The sequence below is a fragment of the Corvus kubaryi genome, unplaced genomic scaffold, assembly GCF_017639235.1.
Source record: "Corvus kubaryi isolate FWS band 111438036 unplaced genomic scaffold, C.kubaryi_AGA036_p1.0 78, whole genome shotgun sequence".
Lineage (NCBI taxonomy): Eukaryota > Metazoa > Chordata > Aves > Passeriformes > Corvidae > Corvus > Corvus kubaryi.
The window spans coordinates 8,881,285-8,906,632 of record NW_024582065.1 but is presented as its reverse complement, the minus strand read 5'-3'; the positions used below and the strand labels follow the sequence as shown (position 1 = coordinate 8,906,632).

The window sequence follows — 25,348 nt, the reverse complement described above, 5'->3', positions numbered from 1 at the left end:
TGGGGTGGCAGAAGAGATGCTCCCTTCTCTCCTGATGCTCTCGCTGCTGCTCATTGCATTTATTTTTTTAAGCAGTAATACTGAATGCAGAAATCAAACCAAGGCCAGGCCTGGCACCTCATGTCAGACACTGTCACCCCCTGCGAATCACCTGCCCTTGGCCATCAGCATCCTGATGGGAATGGGGTTTTTCACACAATCACCTGGTGAGGGGATCCTGGCTGTCTTGTTGCCTCTTCACTGCGATGAGCTACCTTCCGTCATAGCTCATTCCAGCGCAGTCATCATCCTCTCACAGTGAGGAGACCTCCTCCATGGGGGAAAAGCAGATGTGTGTGCCTGTACGTGTGAGGAGAACACACATGGTTTGATTTATGGCAGCGGGAGAGAACCAGCTCTGACACAGTTTCCATCTGAGTCTCACACTGGCTGTTATCAAAATAAAAAACCCACGGGCTTGGAAGCTGATTCACGGCGCTGCGTCACCTCAGCGCCTCGGCCGCGTCTGGCGCCTCAGGGCTGCAGTGAGTTACACCCCACTCCTGCCCACGCTGCTGTCACGGGAAAAGCCACCGGTGGGGCAGCTCCACTTCCTCTCTCCACGAATGGGTGTTGTGGGTGTTGGGGTGGTCAGGGTGAGCAATGGGATCGACAGCAGTGCCTGCAACCCGGCATCGTGCTGCCTGCCCTCGCCCTGCCTGCCTTCCCCTGCCTGCCCTCCCCTGCCTGCCTTCCCCTGCCTGCCCTCACCTGCCTCTTCTCCTCCGCAGCCGGTTCGGTACGAAGTGTGCCCGCTGTGGCAGGCAGATCTACGCCAGCGACTGGGTGCGGCGAGCGCGGGGCAATGCCTACCACCTCGCCTGCTTCGCCTGCTTCTCCTGCAAGCGGCAGCTCTCCACCGGCGAGGAGTTCGGCCTGGTGGAGGAGAAGGTGCTGTGCCGGATCCACTACGACACCATGATAGAGAACCTCAAGCGAGCGGCAGAGAACGGTACGGAGCGCCGGCGGCCTCGGCCCGGGCAGGGTGTCACTGTCCCCCGCGCTGACCCTTAGCACAGGGTGTTGGGGTCGGTTCTATCATTGCCAAAAGTGGTGATGGGTGGCCCTGGGAGATGTTGAGCACAAGGCCCTGTGCCGGCAGGAGGGCTCATGGGGTGGCCAACGTGCTGGGAGCACCTGCGGCTCGTGGCAGACCTGTGTGCCGGGGGCAATGCCAGGGACAGTGCCTGGTCCTGCACTGCCCCACATGCAGTGCCTGAGGAAGCTGCTGGGATTTTGAGGCCATGAGTCATAAATGTAGAAGGCGGGATTGGCAATTTGACAAAACCTTCCCATCATTTTCCACCCATCCTGGGTTGTGCCACTCCCAGCTGGACAGCGCTGCACCATGGCCAGCCAGCCTCCACTGTCCCAATCGATTCAGTGACACTGAGGTCACGCAGCACTGCAGCTCCTGTCCCTTCCCCATCCTCCTGCACGGCAGTGCCCAGAGAGATGCTCAGAGGAACAAATTTGTGGGGTAAATCCAGAGTGGTACTCAGGGAGGCCGGGCAGTACCAGGGCCTGTCCTGTGGTAGAAAGTACTTCAGCACATGGTGGGCACAGGGAGTGACACGCCATGTCCCGGCCCATGCAGCATGTGGAAACCATTAACAACCTGACAGGAAAATAATATGTTTCTGTTTACTGTGTTTGAGTAAGAGGATGAAAACAGAGTGCCCAGTTGGGCTGGGAGGGTCCCAGCTCGGACGTGGCTCACGGCATGTTGGTCCATATGGTCAGCTGCTGCGGGGGCATGAGGGAGTGATGGGGAGCAAGGATGGAGGGGGAGAAGCCACGTGTCCTGTAGGAGCAGAATGGTGTGAGGACAGCAGGGTCTGGCACTGGGGACTCCTGCAGAGCTGTTGCCCCAGCTGAGGGCTGGGATGGTGGGTTTGCTGCTGCTGCTTGGAACAACCTGCTGGTGTGGGCTGAGCACCAGTGCTGGGCAGTGCTGGGGCACCTGGTGAGTGTCAGGTGTCACTACCTGTGTCCAGGAGGTTTTGAGAAGGGGGTGGGATCACTTTGGAGGGCTGTAGTTGCTGTGGAGTTGGAGGGCCGCACTCCCCCCTCCAGTAATTACCCAGCAATTTCTTCTGCACATGAGGTTTTACATACAAGAAAAATAAACAGATGTTGCTGAAGTCAGAGTCCCATTCATCATCCGAAAGAACAAGTCAAACTATATGAGAAAGTCCTTCAACTCAAGCCAAGACAATCACAGCCCGGTCCAGCTTGTGGAGCGATCGCCGGGCTGTGCAGGCGCATCCTGGGAGCGGGACGAGCGCCAGCCCTGCTCAGCCACCCTCCCTCAGCCACCCTCCCTCGCCCATTCCTCAGTGGTGCTTCACCTACACTGCCCAGAGCAGCCAGGGCTGCAGCAGGGCCCCAGTGAGGAGCGAGGGATCTGGACGCTGTCCCTGGAGGCTGCACAGCAGCGTGAGCACGGCTGGGCTTGCCCCGACACCGTGCTGGGCAAGGGGGAGGTCAGTGCCCCCCTGGAGGGTCCCCCTTGGTGTGGCTGCTGCTCAGAGCGTGGCCACCCCAAGGCCGTGGGGATGGTGCTGCTCCTGCTGCTGCTCTGGGATGCAGGAGGAAGAGGAGGTCAGGTGCTGGGACGATTTGGGGCTGGGGAAAGGAGCAAAGAGCCCACTGAAATGCTCTGAGCAAATGAAAGGACTGATGGAGGCTGTGCCCACGAGGGAAAACAGGGTCACAGGGAGCAGCGAGGGGCAGGAGTGATGGATGTTGGTGAGCCTGGAAGAGACGGGGTCCCTTCTGAGCTGCTCCCTGGAGGATGTGGCCAAGTGGTGACTGTGAGTCAAGGCCAGTGGGACATCAGTGCTTGCCCTCACACACTACCTTGACCCTTTTCCTGCTCCTGTCTCTCCTTATTCCCTGTGGCTTCCACCACTTGCTGCATTTTTCTTAATTCAACAGTAAACCCCTGGGGAATGGTGGCTTCTCCTTCCCTGTGTGTGGAGGGGCTCAGCAGCCCAGGGCAGCTCCTGAGTGGCAGTGCTGGCTCCACTCTTCCTGCTCCCACTGCAGCAAGGGATGCTGTGGGTGTCCCACACTGTGATGCCACCAGGTGTGGTGTCCCCCAGATGAGCAGCTGCCGCACGCAGAGGGGGCAGGGGGGCAGGTGGGTTTCTGACCTGTGGCTCATAGGGCTTCTCTCCTGTAGGCAATGGGATCACGCTGGAAGGGGCCGTGCCCTCGGAGCAGGACAGCCAGCCGAAGCCAGCCAAGCGAGCCCGCACCTCCTTCACCGCCGAGCAGCTGCAGGTCGGGCAGGAGGGCCGGGGGGCTGGGAGGGGCCGTGGCTCCCCAGCCTCACCCTGAGCCCCTCTCTCCTCTCTCCACAGGTCATGCAGGCACAGTTTGCTCAGGACAACAACCCCGACGCACAAACGCTTCAGAAGCTGGCGGACATGACGGGGCTGAGCCGGAGGGTCATTCAGGTGAGGGCAGGGATGGGCAGGGCAGGGAGGGGGCATCTGAAGGCTGGCACCAGACAGGGCTCACAGCCCCGTGGCTCCTCACCCCTGGCCATGCAGCACCCAGCGGCTCCTCTGCTCCCACAGCGATGCCAGCACCATTCGATGCCAGCACCATTCTTTCTCTGTCTCGCTCGTGGGTTTTCTATTTGTTTTTCCCTCTTATGATGCAATGAATCAAAGCCCCAACAGCCCCAGCAATTTGCAATAAATCTCTGGGTGGGAAAGCTGCCGTTTGTACGGGGTCCTGGAGCGCTGTGCTCTGTCCCAGCCGCTGACACGGAGTGTGGGAGCTTCCCCGGCAGCCGGCCCTGCCACGAGCAGGCAAGGTTCACCAGCGTCAGGAAGCATTGGGATTGAGAAGCTTAAAGAAAAAAGGGTTTTGCAGCCCCAGGGGACACAGTGACAGGGAAGTCCCCGCACCTGAGCTGGGAGGGGAGGGCGAGTGGTGCAGTAGGGACAGAGAAATGTCCCCTCTGCAACTCCCAGCTCACAGACAGCCCAGCTTTACCTCTTGGTGACATTTGTACTCATCACTTTAATGTTCTGCTCACATACTTTCTGCATACAATAAAAACACGAGTGATTAAAATAAATTTCTTTAAGCTTTCATCCAAGACTGTTTCGCCAATGACACATTTAAATTTTGTGTGTGAAAATCTGGCTCGAGCCTCTGTTGTTGAGATTCTCCATTTAGCTAAAGATCAAGCAGGCTGCACACTGGGTGATTTTTTATGTGGATATTTTTTAAAGGCGCTTCAAACAGGAAACAATTTGTCAAATGCTTACGACTGTTTCCTTCTCTGTGGTCCAGTGTGCTCTGCCTTGGAGAGCTGATCTTCATTCAGTCCTGGAGAAAGTTTTTAGTCCCAGCTATCTTTCAAAAATTAGAGCATAAGAGCATAAGAAACAGATCACCTCTTTAGCATAAAACCCCACTTCCATGCATGTTTTAACTCTAGGATGTAATTCCTTAACTACTCCTTTAATTAAAAGCAGTGAGATTTGATCAGAGATCTCATACCTGCTGCTCACACAGACTATGGCTGTATCCCACCACAGTACCCTCCTTCCTCAGCTTTAATGTTCTGCTGATGGGGTTTTTGAATATGATAAACCACAAGTGATTGAAACAATATTGTTTGCATCATTCTTAAAGTCACAACTTATCCTAGTTTAAGCTCCTACTCGTTTTTGTCTGCTCTTGTTTCTCTCTTTGCCAGTGCTCAAGTGTCCCAACCGATCTCAGCTGTGCTTTTAGGCCAGGTGAGCTGGGGCTACAGATTAAAATTTAAATAAGACCTTGAAAGGTGCTGCCATCATTTGTAGGGAAGCTGTGCAGGGACAAAGCTTTGCATACACAACTTTCCTCTCGCTCTGCTGAGTGTAAAACAAACCTGTGGAAGCTGGTGAAGTGCAGATTTCTCTATTTTATTCAGTTTTCATAAACACTTCGAAGAGACCCCCATCCAAGGACCCTGGCGAAGGACCACACTCCAACCCAATCGTCTCTCAGCTGTCACAGCGTTCGCTGCTTTTGTTCCAGGTTTGGTTTCAAAACTGCAGAGCCCGCCATAAAAAACACACCCCGCAGCACACGGTGCCGCCCTCGGGAGCGCCCCCGTCCCGCATCCCCTCCTCGCTGTCCGACGACATTCACTACTCGCCCTTCAGCAGCCCGGAGCGGGCCCGGATGGTGACGCTGCACGGATACATCGAAAGTAAGAGGCGGTGGCGGGGCCGCGGCAGGGCGGGGGCAGCGCCCGGGAGAGGCGGTGGCAAAACCCTCCTTGTGCTAAGGGTGCAGGGCTGGTGCCCATGCTGCTCCTGCTCCTTGTGTCTGATTAACTTTGCCTTTGGGATTACCTCGCCCCCAGGAAAGTCAGTGCTTGGGTTTTACCTGACTGGTCCTTGGCCCTCTTGCGCTCTCTGTGTCATGGGGAAGAGGTGTGAGCGTGCCCCGTGGGGCTCGGTGGTCAGTGGTCTCCTTCCTGCTCAGAACAGCAGAGTTGCTTTCCCTGACAGTTCCCGGTGCCAGTGAATGATTTGTGAGTGAGGGGCAGCTTTGGTCATGCCTGGACAGAGGTTTGGCTCTGTGGCTCTTGTGAGGCTTCTCCCCTCCCTTGCCCATGAGGGCTCCTGCTGTGCCTCTGCCTGACCCGCCGGGCACCTCCTGCTCCCCGCGTGTCCCGGTGGAAGCCTGGCCGTGCCGGATGGAGGGCGTGTGTTGTTTGTAGTAACAGAGGCTGAAGCCTCTTCTCATCCACAGGTCAGGTACAGTGTGGACAAGTGCACTGTAGACTTCCCTACACTGCTCCACCAGTGCACCTCAAAGCAGACATGGAAGGACCACTATCTAATAGGGGTGAGAAGGTAAATGTAGTCCCTCTTCCAGGCTGCGGGGACTACCCTCCCCTGTAGCAGAGATCTGTGTGTAACATCATTGCCACCGCTGTCTCCTGTCAGCATCACTGCCTCTCCATGACCTCTGGCAGCTGCCACCCACCCATGTGTCTTTCCTTAGTTTTGGGGGCCCTTAGGTTGATGTACCCACTGTTGGTCAAAATGGCATCACTTTGTTTTTCACTAGACACCCCTCGTTGTTGTGACGTGCTGGGACTGTGCGCCTGCATCCACGGAAGGCTCTCACACCCTCCTGCCTGAATCCTCCCTGGTTTCCCCTTCCTGTGTGCCCTGGGCTCTGTCCTGCTCCGTTCCTCAGGCACCTGCATGTGTTGTCAGTGTGAACAGCAACTGGCTGTCAACAACGGAGCAGGGGAGAGCTCCAGCATGCACTAACTTCCCAGTTTTCCACGAGTTAACAAAAAAGATTAATTTCTTGTGGATTGCAGTATTGCTTAAAAAAAAAAAACAAAAAAACAACAACTGGCTGTTACAGTATCTGAAGTAGGAATGTTATTTCACAATGTCTGGCCAGGAGACAATACTGAATGTTGATATTTTTCTGTTCAGCACTTACAGTATCTGTTCTAACACATGGCTTATCGGGGGCAAGATTTCTCAAACATGCTTGGAAGATTTTATTTAGGACCCCAGTTTCAGTGGCTTCCTTTTCAGGGAACACTGAGCCTTTGGCAACTCTTAGTGGTTTTAGCTTTTGTCTTCACTGTTAGAGGTTCTCAGCACCTCTGAGAACACTGAGCCTTTGGCAACTCTCAGTGGTTTTAGCTTTTGTCTTCACTGTTAGAGGTTCTCAGCACCTCTCTTTTCAGATCTCTCTCTACTCAGTGCAGCAGCTTATTGAGCTATGTTTCAATGGGCATAAGCAGGGACCCAGCAAAGTTATTTTTTCAGTCTAAATTCTACCATTTTTTCATATCTGCCCAGCAAGCTGCAGAGTTTTCACAAAATATTATACAGTCCTGGTGCTGTTGTTAGAGAAGCTTCACTGCAGCAAGCAGCTCCTGATTTAAATGCAATTACTGCCTCACAGCTGTTGCAGAACAGGGTTCTCAGGACACGGAGCTTCCCCCCAACCAGCTCCTTTTCTAAACAATCACTTGCATGTTGAATTCCTTAAAACTGAAGTAGCTTTTTTTTCCCCCACATTCAAAAATTTTTAATAGCTGAGATAGCTGAGATCCTGGGAAAACTATTTAAATGCTGAGTGTGTGCTTCCCTCTGCGTGGGGAGCACCCCCCACCCTCGTCTTGGGGTGCCCAGTGCAGTGGCTGGTGAGAACTGAGCTCAGCGGCTGCTCCCCCTGACCCTGCAGGGGAAGGGGCTGTACCTGCAGAGCAGCGATGTGCAGTGTTTTGGGGAGCCTGTGCTGATCAGTGAGTGAGTGAGGTGGACAGTCAGGGCTGCTGGTCGTGGTCTTTGTCTTCCTTGGTAGCTGCTGTATCACGGAACAGATGAGTGAAGTGCTGGTTTTGGTGTGCTGCCCGGTTTTGCTTGGTTTCACAGTGAAGCTGTGGTGCACCTCTGCCACAGTCCCGTTACCTCCCACCTGGGGAACTCAGTGCGGCCCCAGCGGCTCCTTCCCTGGGCAGGGCTGGCAGCTCCCGGGCAGACAGTGCTTCCAGAGAGGGATTTCCGACGAGGAAGTGGCTGCCACAGCAGAGCCCGTGTGTGTTCTGCTGCTCCCTGCAAGCACATCACCACCGCGAGGGCTCTGTCTCTGGAAGCCGCTGACGCTCCCGTTTTTCCCCCAGGTCATCCTCTTTCAGTACTGACTGCGCGGACTCTTCCTCACCTGTCCATGGCCCTACCAGCACCACTGCCCCTCAGCCGCTGACACAGCGCCCAGCCCACGGCAGCTGCCACCAGTCCCGCGGGAGAAGCTCAGATCCAGCACTCTCAGTTCTTTCCATTGACCAGCACCTCGCGTCCGCTCTGATTTCTCCAGCGACACTCTGTGTATGTGTGTGTTGAGTGCAGAGTTACATTTTACACTTGTTTCTTGTGGACTTGTAGAATGACCGTGAGTCTCTCCAAGGCAGTGCCAGACACAGTCAAAACTGGTGACTCTACTGTGCTTGCAAGTCTTGCTCCCAAACCCATGGGAATATGAACAACCCAGAACACGCTGAGTCTCAGGGGGGTCGATGATCACCTCTGAGCACAAAGGAAGGAGGAATTTATGTGGTTTGGCCTGATTCTCTTTTTGCACCAGTGAAGCAGTTCCTGGACATCCCTCCTTCTTTCCACTCGCACGTGTGAAATCTGAAATTGGCTTTTTGGCTCAGCAACTTGATACATAGACAGACCTTCCTGAAGGAAACTCGCAGGTAGCTGAGACTCCACTGAGTGGAAAACATGATGCCAGCTGGAAATAGGCAGTTTTTCTTCCTCCTCAAAGTGCTTTAGAATCACATGTCCTTTGATCACTCAAAGGTAAGTAAATCTTAGTGTTTTTCCCCCCGGTTTTATAGGAGGGGAAGCAGAGATGTCCGAAACTGAGAGGAACCATGAGGGTTGGTGGCAGAGCCAGGTTTAGCACCCTGAAGTTTTTGATTGCTGACTTGTTCTTAGAACACTGAATATCTCTCTCCTCTCACAGCCATCTGCCAAATCTTTTTTTTTTTTAAAGTTTTTTACTCTTGTTCTTTATTAACAAGCTACTTTATTTCCTTGGAGTCATATTGGATCACAAATGGGTGATTTCAGAATGTACCTACAGAAAACTCTCAGACAATCCATACTCTGGGACTGGGAAACGCTCACTGGAAGGTGCCCATAAAGGTGTAGAAATGTTCTGCCCTGCTGTGGACTCGAGTTCAGTCAGTGGAAAGAGTTGGGTAGAAACTGGAGACCAGTTAAAAAGGTGAAAACCACAGTAAGGCCAGCGGGAACAGTCGCTAGCCAAGTGGACAGCAAGGGGATGGCATCTTCCTTTGGCAGCATCGCTCTGATTCCCTCTGCCCTCCTGTTCTCCCTTGCTGGGGTACGGCTGTCGGTCCTGCCAGGCCCTGGGATGAGGGTGCATCCCAGGAGAACTGCTGGGCTCACGGCAACAGCAAAGGAAGTGCTCAGCAGTCTGGCCCTAAGACAGGAAAAGGACTCTAAAATGATCCTTCATTGATGGTAATAACGAAAAGTAAACAAGTGACTTCTGCCAGCCCTTCTCAGTTTGCACCGAGCCAAGAGCAGGTCTGTAACAAAACCTCTCTCCACGCAAGCACATGGGCCTGTCCTGCTGTGAAGTGTCTGTGAGGCCGCTCTTCCAAGAATGTGAAAGCCTACCCTGAGCCACAGCTAGTGAGGGATATGACTGAACCATGTCCGAGGAGCAGGAGATGGGAATCCATCTGTTACATAACTTGTTTTTAATTGGAACTGTGTTTTCCTCTCTGGGAGATCCTGGATCAATCCCGACATGGGCCGGGTGGGCAGCCATCGCTCTGCTCTGGCCAGCCCCTATTGCACACGTGGGGGGCCTTCTCCTGCCCGTGTCCCTGAACTCCGTGTGACACCAGCAGCCAGACACATGGCTCCAGCTAAACCACGAGGAGCGCTCCAGAAATGGCGGGAGGAGATGGGGACGTCTGCTGAGGTGGCCACCGAGATCTCTTGGTTTGAGAAGTAACTGAGTACAAGCACACATTGATATTGGTTGGAACAAATACACACACACACACACACACACACATTGTTCTGTGTGTGTGTACATATATTAAGAGAGTGATGGTACTACCTTGGACAGTTGGGCCAGTATCTGTCTAATTGCAGCCAGCAGCTCAATTCCCAATTTAAAATGACATTTGAAAGGAGAGAGGGGAATTAAGAGAGGGGAATTAAGTCCACAAAATCTTATTGTCACCTCCCGATGTGTGTGACCATTTCCAGAGTGTGACCGGTGACAAGGCGCTCCTGCACGCCTGACCTGGCTGGAGCCATCGCTGCAGAGGCGTCCCCTCAGGGAGGGGACAGTCACCAGTTGCTCCAGTTGCACCAGGTGCAGTCCTTTTTGTCCTTGTCCATAGCAATGAGGGAAAGATGGGTGTTCCCTTGGCTGGCTGTTGGTGACTGTTTGTCATCACAGGTTGAGGCGGTTGCTGTGTCCATGTGCCAGCCTTGAGATGCTCGTGGGGGCCGGGGGGGGTCACTGGGGCCTGACTTTTTTCTCCATTTGTGCTTGCACATCCTAATGACCATTTAGTTGTGGAATTAGTGCCATAAAAGAATGGATAGTTTTTTCATTTAAGACTGAAGGAGAGACTTCAGGCGGTAACTTGCCCTGACATCCCACAGTCTCTGAGATTGCCACAACTGTTCTGTTGAGGGAGAAAAGGGTTTGATGTGTTTCTCTCTTCTGTCATGGCAATACAATGAAAGGGAAACTATGAAATATGTATCTGCTAAATACCAACTTGATCAGAAAAACCCCACTTGTGAAATGTCCTGGATGCCCAAGGGTTTGTAACTGATACCACGGCAGGGCCGGAGTGCAAGGCAGGGGCTGAGGGAATGTAGGTGTTTCTCTCCAGGGACGTGGGCTCACCACAGACTGTGCTCGGGGCACTTCCCCCCATAAGTAGCCAGGAGCAGCTTTGCTAATTCAGAAATCAGGCTCTGTTTATATTAAGCCCAAATTGTTTGCAAAAACTGGAAGCAATTCAGCTTGTGCAGTTTTAGAGCTAATTATGTGTATGGAAAATACTCAACTGTACCAAGAATGTAAGAAATCTTCTAATTTATTCAATACATTGTTTCACAACATATTTCACACTGACTGTTGCCACTGAACCAAACCTTATCTCAGGTCATTTGCATTCATCTCCTGTCTGTGGATTAAAAAAAAAATAAAATTAAAGTCATTCTCATTTTCTTAGTTTATTCAGTAATTGCCAGATGGGTTCTGGTGCAGCAATGCAGACTCCACGCACTAAACTTTTCCAGTTGCTATTTACAAACCCTTTTGCAGACAGAATCCACTGAAGACAGCCAGCGAAAGGCTCTTCACTCCAGTTTAACAAGGTAACTAACAGGGCTCAGCTCTGGAAGTGGGATGGTTTAAGGTTTTATCACCAGTGATTTTTTCTGGCTCATGCTGGTTAACCCAATGCCCGAGCTAAAGGTGCTTACACAACTCACTCATTGGGACGGGGAGTGGGAACCAATCCTGCACTACTATCAGTGATTTATCTGTAGGATGCCAACTAAACACCAGTTTTATTTCATCTGCCAATCATTTTGTTGTAGCATGTTGCAATTCTGCATGTCTTGGCTACAATGGTTAAAAAATTTTTTCTCTGAATGAGTGGACAGTCAAGACTAATATTTATTTTAAAAAAGTAAAACAAAATTGTAAGCACTTTTTGTAAAACCAATGTCTGTTTTGTTACATACTTTTAATGTTGTGCTTTGTAAATGTCTTATTTGTGTAATAAATAAAGTTAATGCAAGTAGAAGTGCTGGCACTTACATCCAGAAAATGATGTAATTCCATTTTATTTTATTTTTAAATACTTTCTGGCTTACTAATCAAGCAGCAACCCACCCAGTTTTCCCCTTTTATTATTTTGTTAAACTCTGGCTTCAGGAGAGTTCAACAAACGTTCGTAGTAAATGGATATAATTTCCTAGTTAGCAAACCAGTCATTAAAGAATACCTCTGGTGTACATTATTACAATGATCAATCAATATCAAAGTACTGAGCAAAAAGAGAGGAAAGGAATTCACCAGGACAGCTAACTAAAATCTGGGAAAATAATGTTGATTAAGATGGATTTGAATGACTTCAACACCGAATCTGAGGCACTCTTTTTAACAAATTGTTTTCAGGCTTAATAATGTTTATACATACTACACTGCACACCTCTCAGGAATATTATTGTGAGTACAGTCGGCTTTTTTGCCGTGGCTTTTGCTCAGCATGACTGATTAAATGATTATTTCCATTTTTGTTTGTGCTGACAAAGATGACAGAAAGATTATATTCCTGTCGAGGGAACGGGTGAGACAAATCCACGAGGACAAATTGCGCTTATTGTGAATCAGATTACCTGCTTTGCTGGAATATTGTCTAGGAAAAACTGTTTTATGGTTTCGGTTTGTGCTCAGTTGTTATATCCCAGGCTTTCCGGCAGGTCCGAAGGATCCATTCATGCTCATCATTGTCTGAAAGGGAGAGAAAGAGAATGTTAAATATCCCCATGTCAGATCTGCTCTTTGCATCCCTGGGGTCCAGCTCAAACAAGCCATTTTTCCTTTGAAAAATAAATCCATTTTTTAGCCATTGGCATTTCTTAGAACACATTTTTTTTGTTTGTTTAAAAGATCGTGTGCTGTTGTGTGGGAATTTGTCAAGGCAGGAGATACTGGATCTGTGGCAAGGACTGATTATTCATCTGTTTGATAAGCATAGCTTGGGTGAACTACAAGATTTACATGTACAGATTTTATATTTTGTCTTTTTGGGCAAAATATGGAGGAGAAATGTTGAAACAATCAGAAATTAAGAGAGGCATTTTTTAAATACTCTGGCTGTGTTCCTTGTTGGTTTATGAAAAGTGAAGGTAAAGAAAAATTTCTAGTAAAATCCCAGGTTCTCGTCTTCCAGCTTTTCTTTCCATGCTGTTTTTGAGATGTATGTTGTGGCAGGTATTGATAAGCTGATGTAGTGGCTGAGAGATATTTTAGACCAACTCCTGAGTCCCTTGTTAGCATTCATGTCTGTCGTATTTATCCTGAGAGCATAATGACAGTGTGGAAAGAAAATAAAAGCAAAGACAATGTAGGAAAAAAACCTGACCAGCAAAGTTTGAATAGTAATTTTGTGCATGATTTACAAAAAAAATAGCTTGGTGGATGTTAAGTTGTGGCTTCTTAATTTCAGGGATTTAAATAGTCTTGTCTCCAAAAACTGTTCTGTAGCCTTTTCTTTTGTGTTTGTGTAGGAGAAAAGAGATCTGTGTAGTAAACCAGGAAAAACAAACTTCAAAAAGCCTTGGAAAAAAACACTGAAGTATTACTTAAAACAATACCTGTAATTTTTTAAATATAAATGAAATATATTCAAGCTGCTTCTTGTGTTTACCACTGTCTTAACAAATTCATATTAGCTGCTTGTGATGTGCGTAAAAATCTTAATTTTGAGGATTTGTGGCAGCCCTTGTTACGTAAAAGAACAGATGACTGGGAGGAGGACGGAGCTGAGGGGGTGTAACCCCGGTGCTGCGACCATCACGGTCCCATTTATTCACACTGCTGAGCACTCTGCTTAGGCAGGTCAGAAAAAACGGAGAAAGAAGCATGTTACTTCTTTAGGAGTCAAATTTTCATGGAGATCTTTTGATTGTGGAGTTGTACCTTTATGTTAAAGCGACAGAGGAGCATTTGAAATGCAAAAGGCAGAAGGTCCTGGGAATGAAGTGTTAAGCTCAGAAGTTCCCGGAGGGGTATGTGACAAATTCTGATGCACAAGTCCTCAAGCCTGGGGGTTAATCCCATTGACTGTGGTGGCTCGTGAATCAAGTCAGCTTTGTCTTTCCTTTTTTCTTTCATTGCTGGCTGAGTGAGTCGGGCACACACCCATAACGTGCTGCTCACATGCTCACACACAGCTCTGCTGGCATCCTGGTGAGGGCAGAAAGCATCCTGGTGAAAGGAGGAAAGCATCCTGGTGGAGGCAGGAAAAGAATCCTGGTGGAGGCAGGAAAGCACGTGCCAAGGTGCTTGCTTTAATGACTGCAAAATGTTCATAATTTGGATAGAATAGTTAAATTCAGCTCTTTCTGTGTTTCACTGGTCTCTTTTTTATTCCTTATAGATTCATAGATCCATTACAACATACCCCGTTAATGGCACATTTCTAATATGGGTATAAAGTAGGAGAAAATAGATGCTGAAAAAATATGCTAAAAGGGAAATTAAAAACATGAGCACTGAGTCTTGCTTAAAGACCACGCAATCCTCACGGGCAGATTCCACTGAGGGCTGCACCAGGAATGCAAATGTGGTCCTTAAGCTTTCTTAAAAACAACATCCAAGCCATGATCAATGTGCTGGCTTTTGTTCTATGCTCTAGGTGTTGCAGATGTGAGCCTGTGACAGATGTTGTCCAGTCTGTGTGGCTCTGTGGCTTTAGCTGGAATTGCCTTAACCAAAAAAAATAGTTTATCTGAGCTTGTAATAACTGCATGAAAAGGAAACTTTTGTCTATTTGTGTCATGGTGAAGGAATAAGAAAACTTAGAGATGCTGTGTATCACCACGTTTGGCTGGTAGCTGGGCACACCTGGCTCACCTGAGCACTAGAAATAACCAGCCTGAGTCTGTCTGAGCCTTTGACAGCACTCACTCAGCTGAGTATCAAGGGTGTAAGCACAAAGAAAGGCAGATGTAACTTGGCTTCACAGGTTTCCAACATACCCTTGGTTTGCCCAGATTGTTTCCTTCTGCACTCTGGGATTTCCTGGTCTCCTAGGAAAGCACCCAGGACAAGTCACTCCACGGATCTTAGCCCTGCCAGACTGATTCCAAAATGTCTTGGTTCATGCAGTGATCTGAGCCCGTGCAAATTAAATACATGTCCATAAGCCCTGCTTAACCTGCACATACTTTAACCAGATGTAAAAACTGAACGAGCAATGTGAATTTCAGCTTCATGTATGAAAAGGAAAAATAGATGTAATGACTCAACATAAAGTAAATCCCTAGAACTGCCATCCAACCCAGTGTGATGTACAACTGGTCCGTGGTCCAGGTAACGGGAAATGAAATAATTGATCCAGGATAGGAAGAAGAACCACAGCCCAGAGATGAGAATGGCTCCAGGGCTGGCTATGGGAGAGGAGGCAGGGAAATATTAGAATGTAAAGAGTTAAGCTATGGTAAAACATACTTTTGCTACACTAAAGAAGACTGGTTGATAATTACTGTAGTTTTAGGGCTATTTGAATCAGTGCAGCTGCAACCTCTTCAGTAGTAACCCCTGAAACAAGACAAACTGGGTTTATTGTACTGAACAAGTCTTAAAGCTCCTCCCTGATTGTTAGTAATTGGCTGCAATGGACTTAACAGCCTCTTGACTACCCTTTTTACACTCTACCTGACTGTGCAGCTAACAATTTAAATCACAGATGCCGATCCTTCTTTGTGGCAGCTGCTTGTTAACTACATGTTCCTCTTTTTCTGTCACTGGCTGCTTCCATAACCCTGCAACACCAGGGTTAGATTGGAGAATCACATTTCATCAATATTTAAAATGGAATTAAACCTTGAAGTTTGATTAATGCTACCAGATAGTGAGTTGTAATTACTATTTTGCAAATTGCAATTGTTTGAATATGTTAATATGATTGTCTAAGCACATCTTCACCTTCAGAAGTAATTTTCCTTTTAAAAAAGATTTGAAAAAAATACAAACTCTTAAATCAGTGCTAAATTATCACCCTGTGCACAATTAGGTGGAATGGGGCTCTTGGTGTGGTGTGCTGAATTTTGTGTCAGCATATTCATCTTTAAAAGTTTATCCATTTTTTTAGATTTTCCTCAGTAGAATAAACAGTGATGGAACAGACTTTGCTGAAAGAGGACTAACCATGCTGGTATTTGAAGGTAAAGGAAAAAAGCTTTGTCTGAGCATTTCACTGCAATCTGGTGTATCCCTGTGCAGTTAGTAAATGTTACCCAGTTATTTCTTCCCAAGTCAGTGAAATATAATCATTATTATCATGACATATTATTGGAATCTTGAAACTGAGACAGCAAAAGATTGTAATGGATGAGCTCTTGAATTATTTCCTTGTGTCTCAATCAAAAATGAGATCAGATTCTAGCACCCACTAAATATATCTTGAATACCGTGGGTGAGATCCTCAGCCAGCCCACACTGGGACAGCTTCTCTGTTATTTTTTGTGATTAATTCAGGCTGTTTTCATTCAGCAGGCAGAGGCACATGGAGCCAACCCCGGCAGGCACCTGCACGACTGGCCCCCAGAAACAGCATCTGCCCACAATAGGTGATTAACCAGGGGTGCAAGTGCTCCTGATCTCCTGTTGGACACTGTCCACACAGCCAACAGGTCAGTCTGGAGGGTCTCTTTAGGTAAATAAGACCCAGCTAAAGCTGTTGGTTGTAATGTGTTCCTGTAAGTAGCCCATCTCAAAATTGGTTCTTCTCACCAAATATTGCTTGGCAAGTCTCTGCCTTGTTTTGGGGGGCTTTAGGGGAAGTTCCAAATGTCAGCAAAGTCACACAGGTGTCGCAACTGCTGTTAGTTGTATTCCACAGTGAGCTCAAACTGCAGCCCACTTAAATCAGTGGATTTCTGCTCTCTGCAAAATGAAACCACTTGCCTCCTTTCCAATGTTCAGGCTAAAAGCAGTGGCAGAAGAGATTTCCCCAAATACCATGCTCCAGATTTATCTCTCATCTGGGATTAGAAACAGCTGAAAATTCAGGGTGGCCTTGCTTCAGGGTGCTTTCAAGGGATGACATGAAAACACACTGTAATTTAGGTGCGTTTAATCTTCCTATATTAAATGCATATTGCAAAGTTTAGAATTATTTGCTTCTAACTATCGTGTTTCTGGGTTGCTTATGGAAACCTCAGCTGTGAGAGACTTCTGAGGACTCTGCATGCTTAGGTGCCTGCCATGGCACAGAGCTGAGACTGTCAGCACAGGCACTATTGTCATGGAGGCTTCTCTTAACTATTGCTTTCCCAGGAAACCACCGAGAAGTTGTGTTGAAATCAGAATACTCAGTGGCTTAAACAGGGAAAAACCTACATTGCTCACCTTTAAAACCTTGTCTGAGCATGCCAGGTCTTTGCAGCTGTATGTGTTCCTGGTGTCTTAGATGCTGTCTCTACGCTGGAGGCCTGGTGCACTCTGAAATTCAGATCCGTGGCTCCCTCCCCTGCCCAAGAGCAAGGTGGGACCAGATGTGAGTGGGTGTCATCCCTTTGTGTGCTCTGTTAGAGCCCGTGTGAGCGACGAGGGGAGTCAGTCGGTGTCCCTGGGATGTGCCCTCACCAGGCCAGGGAGTGCTCAGAGCCCTGGCACGGCCGGAGGCCCAGCCCTGCTCAGCTTTCCGTGCCCATGCTTTGGAAGGGTGTGTTTACAACACACCATCCTTGAGCAGCAGCTGGGCTTCCTCTCTGTTTGCAGAGGGCCAAGCACATGCAGCCCATTGTAAACAACAATATCACTGAATTCTTTCACATCCCTGACTCCTCCCAGCACCCGCAGCGCAGTTTATCGCAGTTTATCGTGTTCTCCCACTGCACAATCACAGTGACATGTGATAGCATCTCAGCCATGGGTTCTGCCTGGCACACCCCTTCCATTTCCACTGCTCCCTCCGGGTCCCTACCACCCCTTTCCTTACTGCACCTGACCCCACCAACGTCAAGGCTGGCAAGAAAACAGAAAATGTGTTCTCAATTAACCTTTGCTTCCACCCACAAATTCTCACCCTTCCATTCTCTTTTAATTACTGTCATTCCAAAATGGCCCCCAAATGAACTTTCCATCTCTTGTAAAACTTGTTTTCACATGAACTGTATATTGAATGTAAGTGCCTATAGGACTCGTGTGTAACCTATTTAATGGATTTACAATAGGATGGTTAGCACCCAAACAAAGGTGTTATTCTTGGCATGCCACTCTTTGGAACTGAAACTTCCACAGTTTTCAAAAAGATAAGACCAGGAAACCAGAAGGAACAATATATCTGCAAAAGCTATAGCTACTGAAATTACCATAGTAACTTACATCATGATGCAAATATTAATATTATCATTGCTGGCTTTAGTCTGGAATATAAATTATCTCGGTTCGTAATCTATTTTGCTGAATGGAGGACGTTTTAGATTAAAACATATAATCCAAATTTAATCTAAAAATATTCTTGGTTGCTCAGATGAGAAGTCTCCAAGTATCTCTGTCTGTCACCTGAGCAGACTTTGACACTGTGAAAGACATATGTATGAATTTTGCAATGGCATCCAAAATGTGCCTGATCTTAACACATTTCTATATAAAAAGATATGAAAAGAGCATATGACGGGTAGGAAAATTGGTCCAACATTTTAAGAAGTGTTTAGGGTAAAGTAAGAAAAAAAAAAAAGAAGGGTAAGAAAACACCCCCAACTTCTCATAGGAGTCTGGGATCTTCATTTTAAACGAAGCAGACTCAATTTCCCCCTGCCACCTTCACTGCTCAGCCATTTGCCTTGCCCACTCAGCAGTCCCAGTGTGATCTTGCCAGGGTTCTGCCTCTCCTCCTGCTGAGATTTGGCTCCTCAACTAAATTATCTGTTAAGCATTGGGTATTTAGATCCAGAGCTCTGACATCAGAACAAAAGCTATCTAACTAAAAAATAGGAAGAGGTAGATAAGTGGCACTTGGAGATCCAGATCAAAGAGTTATAATACAATTTCTGACCTGCTTCTGGATGTAATACTTTTCAAAGCTTCTGACTACCCCAGAGTCTGGAAAGCAAGTACCAGAATACTGGAATTGTATGAATGTGGCTAAAAACCTATATCCTGGGACTAGATGCAAGGGAAAAAAGTATGTGGGAGATGGAGGAGATAAGACCAGGAGGTGAATTTGTAGGTAGCTCTGTAGAGCCTTGTGGGCAAAGAGAAGAAGCTGAGTGCCAAGGCAGAGAGAGAAAATATTTTTTGCAGTGGTATTTTGGAGGAACATGAATCAAAGATGCCAGAAAGAGGAATTAGCAGTAAAAAGGACAAGCACTCCAGCTGTAGCAAGAAAAGCAAAGGGCTACTCACATTCGTATGCTCTACTTGTGTAAACGGAGAGCAGTGTTGGCTCTCTGCTTTACAACCCTGCTTTCAGAAATAAGTTTGTCAGCCAAAGTAAAGAGAAAAAGATCAATGGATTGCAATAAATGGCATTTAACATAAAAATGAGTAAAATTTACAATCCCGTTAACTTGTTAAATGTTACAAAATCAGCAAACAATAGACACAATTTGTTTTATTCAGAGCCCAGAGGTAGAGACCAAATCCTCTAAATTAATTTCTGCAAAAGCTGGGGTTTTTTTCCAAACAGGTCTGGATCCTATTCGTTGTAGAATATACTGATTACCAACTATTTTTAAGAGCTTTACACAAACATTATTTCTTTTGTTGTGTGAAATGCAGAATCAGCCATCTGGCAAATGCCCCAGAGCTAAAATCTTTTACATGACATATAATTCAAAATGATTAAATATACAACAGAAAATAGCTATAGCATTGCACTTAAAATAGCATGAACTTTTACTGCCGATCAAAACTGATTTCTTTAGCTTAACAAGTATCCAAAGAACAATTATTTGAAGAGCTTTTAAGAGTTTCAATATGTAGGAACTAAACCTCATCTAAATTCAGTATCTTAAGTCAAATAAAAAAGAAACAAATGTACAAAAGATTAAATGGTCCTGCCTTATAAGTAGACATTTAAATCTATGGGAAGCTAAATTCATTCGAACAAAAATCCCATATTCCCTCTGTATGTGTATTGCTGGGGCTTTCCTCTCCTTGCTCAGGGCATCTGCCAAAACAACTCGTACATTCTTAGGCAATGACTAGGGACTAGCCTGGAATCAGGCTGTTCATCCACTCCCTCCATCATCAGAAAGGGCAATTTCAAAGAAGAACAGGGAATAAAGCTCTGTGCATGATCCCTCAGTGCAGTCAATCTTTTTTCCTGCACCACAGTCGACTCGAAGTTAAACTTGCTGTCTTTTTTCCAGAAATACTCCAGGCCTGAAAAATTGCCAGGTCCTCATCCCACACCCAATTCTCCAGTAGTTTCTGAGAAAGAGCACGCAAACATCTGCATGTATTTGGGGTACATGAGGGTAGGTACAGAAATATTACCCTGAGCGATTATTGAGTGGTTATGGCTGTTTCTCAACTACATTTTTCAGGCAAGTCAAAGTCTACGTTTCCCAAAAAGCACTTGGTGTAAGTCAAATCTGAGTTGTAAGGAAAAAAAGTCCAAATGTAGGAAATTTCTCTCATGGATTTGCATAGCTGGATGAAAACCTGAAATGGTTGAACATATCATTGCTGACTGTCCAAAAAATTTGTGCTTCTCAGTCCTCTCAGACCAAGCATGAGAGCCTCCAACCCAAGGTAACAACATGAGGAAACTGTAAGTCTGTGATTATTAAGGCTTAGAATTAAAATGGCTTTGCCCCCTTGCCTGGGGAGTCAGGCCAGCCTCACAACCAAGGAACCTCAGACGTTCTAACCCCAGACTTCTCTAAACTATACGAAAATAATGTTCTTGAATCTTGACCTTTTCAGCTTATAATGATTCCTGAAGCAGCAGGATTTTTCCTGCTGCTTTTCACAAGACTTTCAGGCTTGTAGAAATGCTGATTGCTGGCTGGCTTGGGACTGCAGTAACACCAAACCCCTCTTAATAAGACACTTGTTCTGGTATTCTGGACCTAATCCTGCTGTTAATTCAGTTCCCTGACTGAGCTCTGAGTGAAAAGGCAGATTTTGTGTCTTTCTGTGTCTTTTGATTTATAGTAAGAGGTACAAGTATATTCCAGGTAATATTGACTGCAGAAGAAATATGAAAATAGTAGAGCAAAAATCCTCATATTAAAAGAGGAAAAGCATGTTTTATATTATTTAACCCATCCCTGGGAAAACCACAGGAGAAACAAGGCAATTTTCATCAGAAATATCTTTGCTTTTCATCAAGACAGGCAGGTGACCCAGGCAATCTCCTGAGGTCTTTTCCATCTCAGTATAAAAAATTTCCTATTTTTGATGGTATTTGCTTTTTGAAAGTTATGGGCTTCTCTGATATTCAGAGGGCCTAAAACTTGACTGTCACAACTCTTCTTGTACCTCCCTGCTTCGCATTAAAAAATAACATCTTGAAGTTTCTACTTTTCACTGAAAAACTGGGAAATCTTCCGATCTTTCTATTGACCAAACTCTGTTACAAAGGTGCCAGGAGTCCTATTTCTGGGGGAAAAAAAAGAGGAATACTCCTGGTGAAACAGGAGCCTGGTCCCAGTATCTATTCAAAATAAACAACGTATCTCCTTACAAATGAGCCTTCCCATTCTTATTTATGTGCTCAATTTTGCGTACTTCGCAATACTGGAAAAAAGAAAAGCTTGAAGAACACATGGAGAATCAAGGGAAATTTGAGCATCCCCAAGGAAACAGAGGTTTAGGGACGGAGTAATAACTGCGAGGCTGTAATGAGAATTTGGAAAACTTCGCTAGATAAAAACGTATAACAAAGCTGTTGCTGTCATCTCATTCCCTGGGCCTGATTATGTTTTCACGATGGGCCTTTGCACTGCTCTAGCAGCGAGAGCTCTCTGAGTAAATGAGTATCAGACCTCCGAGCTAGCGAAGTGCAGGGCTTGCCAGACTCCTCAGGAGTCTCTGTGGTGCTCGACATCCTCTCATCTCCACAGAGAAGTGCTGGAAGCAAACTCGGGAGTTTCAAATGGCGGCTGCTTTCCTCTTCTCTGGAACGGTACCTGGATGCTGCCAGTCTGGAGGCAAGGCCGTGCCAAAGCTCAGTGATTCCTCACTCTCCTCCACAAACAGCCCAGAAACAATTAGGAATTGCTTCATAATAGGGCCAGGGTGAAAGGTGAGGACTGGAGTATTCTGAAGCCTGCTGCCAGGGCTGAGGAAGACAGTGTCATTTTGGTAAACCTGTCAAGCTGTTGTAAGATCTTCCTGAATGCTTCCTACCATCTGCTTTTGATGCTTTCAAGACTTGGCTGGAAGCCTGGAGGTTTTCCTGCTCTTTCCTGCCCAACCTATAATGGAGTAATTCTGGATCTGTTCCCTGTCATCTCAGCCTCTTCCTCAGTTTCTTCTGCTTACAGCTGGGGTTTTTTTAATTTTTTGTTTCTCTTTACTTCAGTGGCCTTGTGCCCTGAATCATCTCTCCTGGGGCGGCAAGAGTTCCTCTGATGTTGAACAAGTGCCGGGTTTTTCAATTGTGTTCATGTTCTTGAGAGGAAGGGTCTGGCCTACATGACACATTCCTTCTTCACACTCACATCAACAACTTTAACTTTGTGTCCAGGCTCTGGCTGGAAGGGCCACACAAAGCCCATCTCCATGACTCTCTCAGGCTGCACGCTGTGCCGGGCTGCTGAGCCAATATTGATTGATATAATTTGTAGGGTTTGAGATAAATGTCATAAAGGACAATGAGTTCAAAGAACAGATTAAAAAACAATAAATTGAATTCCAAGGCGTTCCCTCCTGTACTAATCTGTGTAGGTTCCTGTGTTTTTGGAAAGCATGTTGCTTATCTTCCTCATCAGTAGGCCCACTGCATTCCAGTATTTTGGATCGATGCCATTTGTAATAATCTAGATCAGTTTTTATTCAACGTTTATAAAACAGGCCATGTATCACAGGGTATATTTTATAGCAGATGGTATCTCCAATTCATTTAACCCCCCCCCACTTCCCTCCTCCAATATCACAGTGCACACTCACAAAAGCTCTTGAAAGTAGAGTAGAGCAGAATTTTTTTACAACAAATAGTAAATTTGCTGAAAAATGGAGTTTCCAAGCAACAAAAACTGTAGCACACTGAAAATGAAATGTTCTGTTTTCTAGAAAAAAAGAGGTTTTGCAATTTGGACATTTGAGGAAAAAAAAAAAAACGCAGGGTGGGTGGTTGCTTTCAGAAATCAGTTTCATTTTAAAAACGTCTGCACTGAAAAGGTGATAAACACAAAGATTAAATAGCCAGAACACAAATTAGGTTTTCTTCAGGTCAGATTAAATTTTTTGAGTTATCCCAATGTCAACTGTTTGAGGATATTCTGTGACTTTTAATTTGAAAAGTTTCTCTTTTGGCTTGGTAAGAACTAATTTTCCCCAAGGCTTATTAATTTGGGGACTTATCCATGTATTTGCCAGAGTCTACTCCAAATACAGCTCTCCAAGGTGAAGGTTTCCTGTTCAGGAAGGTAAGACCCAGACTCATTTTAATAAACTGGACTATTCCAACATGTAGAGATAAGCACATGCTTAAGCACTTTTCTGGTTCACAACATGGAGCTTTTCAGCTTTCAGGATCAGTGACGTGCCACTCACAACCACTCCCTTGCTTGAGATCATAACAGAAGAGACTGAAGATTTTTCTGAGATTAACATACCAAATGCTAATAAAATGTATTTATTCATATATGCTTGGGAATACTTCATTGTAATTTTACAAAATATTATTTGTACAGCTCTGGGGATACATAAATCACCGAAAAAACAAATAAAGATATTTTACCTCAGTGATAATAGAACCAAGTCATGGAGTTGTTTATATTTTGGCTTTAATCAGGCAACCTAGAAGATATGAGAAATAAACTCTTCATAGTTTACCTTGCAGAAGAAGTTAAATCATACCTGCATTTCTCAGAAACTTGTGTTTGTAGTCAACAACAACTCTGGTTTTGGGGTTATAGAATCCATCCCCACAGTCATAACAACCTTCTGGGATTATTTTGGGAGGATCCAGGTTTGTAAGCTGAGGAATGCCTGAAGGGGAAAAACAAGGTTTGATTTTTTAAAAAATTTATGCCTTTGATCAAGATAACTAACATACATCTCCATGGTGTTTGCTATAAAAACAACATAGTTACTTCACAATAAATTTTGTAAAGCATTTTGTCAATTTTGCAGATGTGGAAAATGAAAATGGAAAAATGCACACACGAAGATTGTGTGATAAAAAACTGTCACTTTGATTTCCTCATTCACAGACCTGGGATTCAGCCCACCAAGTTAACATTACAAGTACAACCCTAAAATCCAAAATGGGGCCAGGAGAGACTTGCTGGCCTCACAGAACTCCATGTCATCGCTAAAATATTCTATGTATTGTGTGTATTATGTTACAGATTTTACTCACTTTTTTCCTTGTAAATCCACCTTTTGACTACAATAAACAATAACATTATAGAAGTCTTTAGCAAAAACATAGACTGAACACAAACCTACTAAAAAGCTACGTGGGGCAGATGCTTGAAACTTCATTTGATGTCCTGGATGCAAACTAATTGCCTTTGCTCAGCTTTTCTGTATCAAAAGCACCCTGCTGGTGCAGTGAGGGTGAAAGGTATAAAAGGGTTAATCAGGATATCAAAAGCTGTAGATAATAAAGCCCTGTCCTGTGGGTCATCACTCCAAGAGACCCGCTATGGATGCAGTGCTGCATCCCAGGCTGTGCTGGTGGAAGGTGGTGTCCACATTCTTCTGGCAGCGTCTTAGGGTTGTATGAAATTAGCCAGAGCATTTCTGCTCCATGTTACTCATGTAGCCGAATTAATCTTTCTTAAGCAAAGTTGTTAGTTTAATTCCTTCCAGACTCTTAGGATCGCAAACGCAATTTAGTACCTGGCGGTTTAAAACCAGAACAGATTTCTGTATAAAATCTTCTGTCGTAGCCATCGCAGTAATGCCATTTTTCCTCGTCGTATTCGAGACCATCTGCAAAAGTGAATTTCCCCTGCAAAACATGTTTAAGTGCAGAGTTAATAAACATGATGGATGGACGGAACGCCAAGGCCAGGTTGCACCGGCAGAGCCCCAGCAGGGCCAGCGCGGCTCCGCTCGGCTTTTGTCGGGAATCCTGTCTGCGGTGCCCGGCCGCCAGCAGCCTCTCCCCACCCCGAGGGGCCGAACTCTGTCTTGGCTCGGAAATTCACGTATTTCACCTCAAAGCCTCCCTGGCGGCGGGGTCTCCTGCCAGCGGAGGCCCCTCGCGCTGAAGCCCCCCGGCCGTACCTGCGTGGGCGCCCCGCGGACCCAGAGCGCCCGGTACCCGCCGCCGCTGGGGAGCAGCAGCTCGCCCTGCCCGTGGAACATCCCGTCCCACAGCGAGCCCCGGTACTCGGTGCCCGTCGGCAGCGCGTAGTAGCCGAATCCTTCCATCCTGGGAGAGATGGGGGTTGGGTGATGGCAAACCCGCGTCCCCGGCGCCCCCCCGGGTCCCACCAGCCACCACCCCCCCACCGTGCCCCCACGGCCCATCTGCCACCCGCAACGCCCGCGACTCCCCGGCCCTCCCGGGGAGGTACCGCTCTGCTCGCTCCGTCGGGCCCCCGGTCCCACTTGTCCCCTGCGAACCCCGCTGGGCCCTCCGTGTCCCCGTGCTCCCCCCCCCGCCTCTTCCCGGACCCCCCGCTCCCACGTGCCCCCAGCACACCCCGTCCCGCTCCCCGGTTCCCCCGAGCCCCCCCTGCCCTTTCGCGGTCCCCCCGTGTCCCCGGTTGCCCCCCGGCCCCACCTGCCGCGCATGATGCCCCCCAGGTACCGCTCCCCCGCCAGCTCCATGGCGGCCCCGACGGCGCGTCCCGGTCACCGCGGCAACGGC

The 25,348-nt window shown here is 47.0% G+C and overlaps 2 protein-coding genes across 4 annotated transcripts in view; one reads left to right on the top strand and one right to left on the bottom strand.

Moving 5' to 3' along the window:
* LHX6 (LIM homeobox 6) overlaps positions 1 to 11,432 on the top strand; it is a 17,361-nt gene extending 5,929 nt beyond the window's left edge. For 2 of the 3 annotated variants that reach the window (XM_042052420.1, XM_042052418.1), the window contains 6 exons: positions 771 to 991; positions 3,227 to 3,327; positions 3,408 to 3,503; positions 5,086 to 5,260; positions 5,809 to 5,912; positions 7,715 to 11,432. In XM_042052420.1, the coding sequence (XP_041908354.1) occupies positions 771 to 991; positions 3,227 to 3,327; positions 3,408 to 3,503; positions 5,086 to 5,260; positions 5,809 to 5,912; positions 7,715 to 7,735 (718 nt within the window). In that variant the 3' untranslated portion in view covers positions 7,736 to 11,432. The remainder of the gene's footprint in view (positions 1 to 770; positions 992 to 3,226; positions 3,328 to 3,407; positions 3,504 to 5,085; positions 5,261 to 5,808; positions 5,913 to 7,714) is intronic. The other variant, XM_042052419.1, reaches the window with a different exon arrangement.
* MORN5 (MORN repeat containing 5) lies at positions 10,679 to 25,348 on the bottom strand. The gene is made up of 6 exons (XM_042052421.1): positions 25,262 to 25,348; positions 24,760 to 24,907; positions 24,370 to 24,481; positions 23,380 to 23,511; positions 12,009 to 12,123; positions 10,679 to 10,786 (listed from the first exon to the last, which is right to left on the bottom strand). Exons 1-5 carry the CDS (start codon positions 25,306 to 25,308, stop codon positions 12,044 to 12,046), a joined length of 519 nt encoding a protein of 172 aa, XP_041908355.1. The 5' UTR covers positions 25,309 to 25,348; the 3' UTR covers positions 10,679 to 10,786; positions 12,009 to 12,043.

Coding starts and splice junctions, on each gene's coding strand:
- MORN5 (XM_042052421.1), bottom strand. CDS start 25,308: ATGGAGCTGGCGGGGGAGCGGTACCTGGGGGGCATCATGCGCGGCAG. Junction 24,482..24,759: donor TCCGCGGGGCGCCCACGCAG/GTACGGCCGGGG, acceptor CATGTTTTGCAG/GGGAAATTCACTTTTGCAGA. Junction 12,124..23,379: donor CAAGTTTCTGAGAAATGCAG/GTATGATTTAAC, acceptor TCTCCCTTTCAG/ACAATGATGAGCATGAATGG.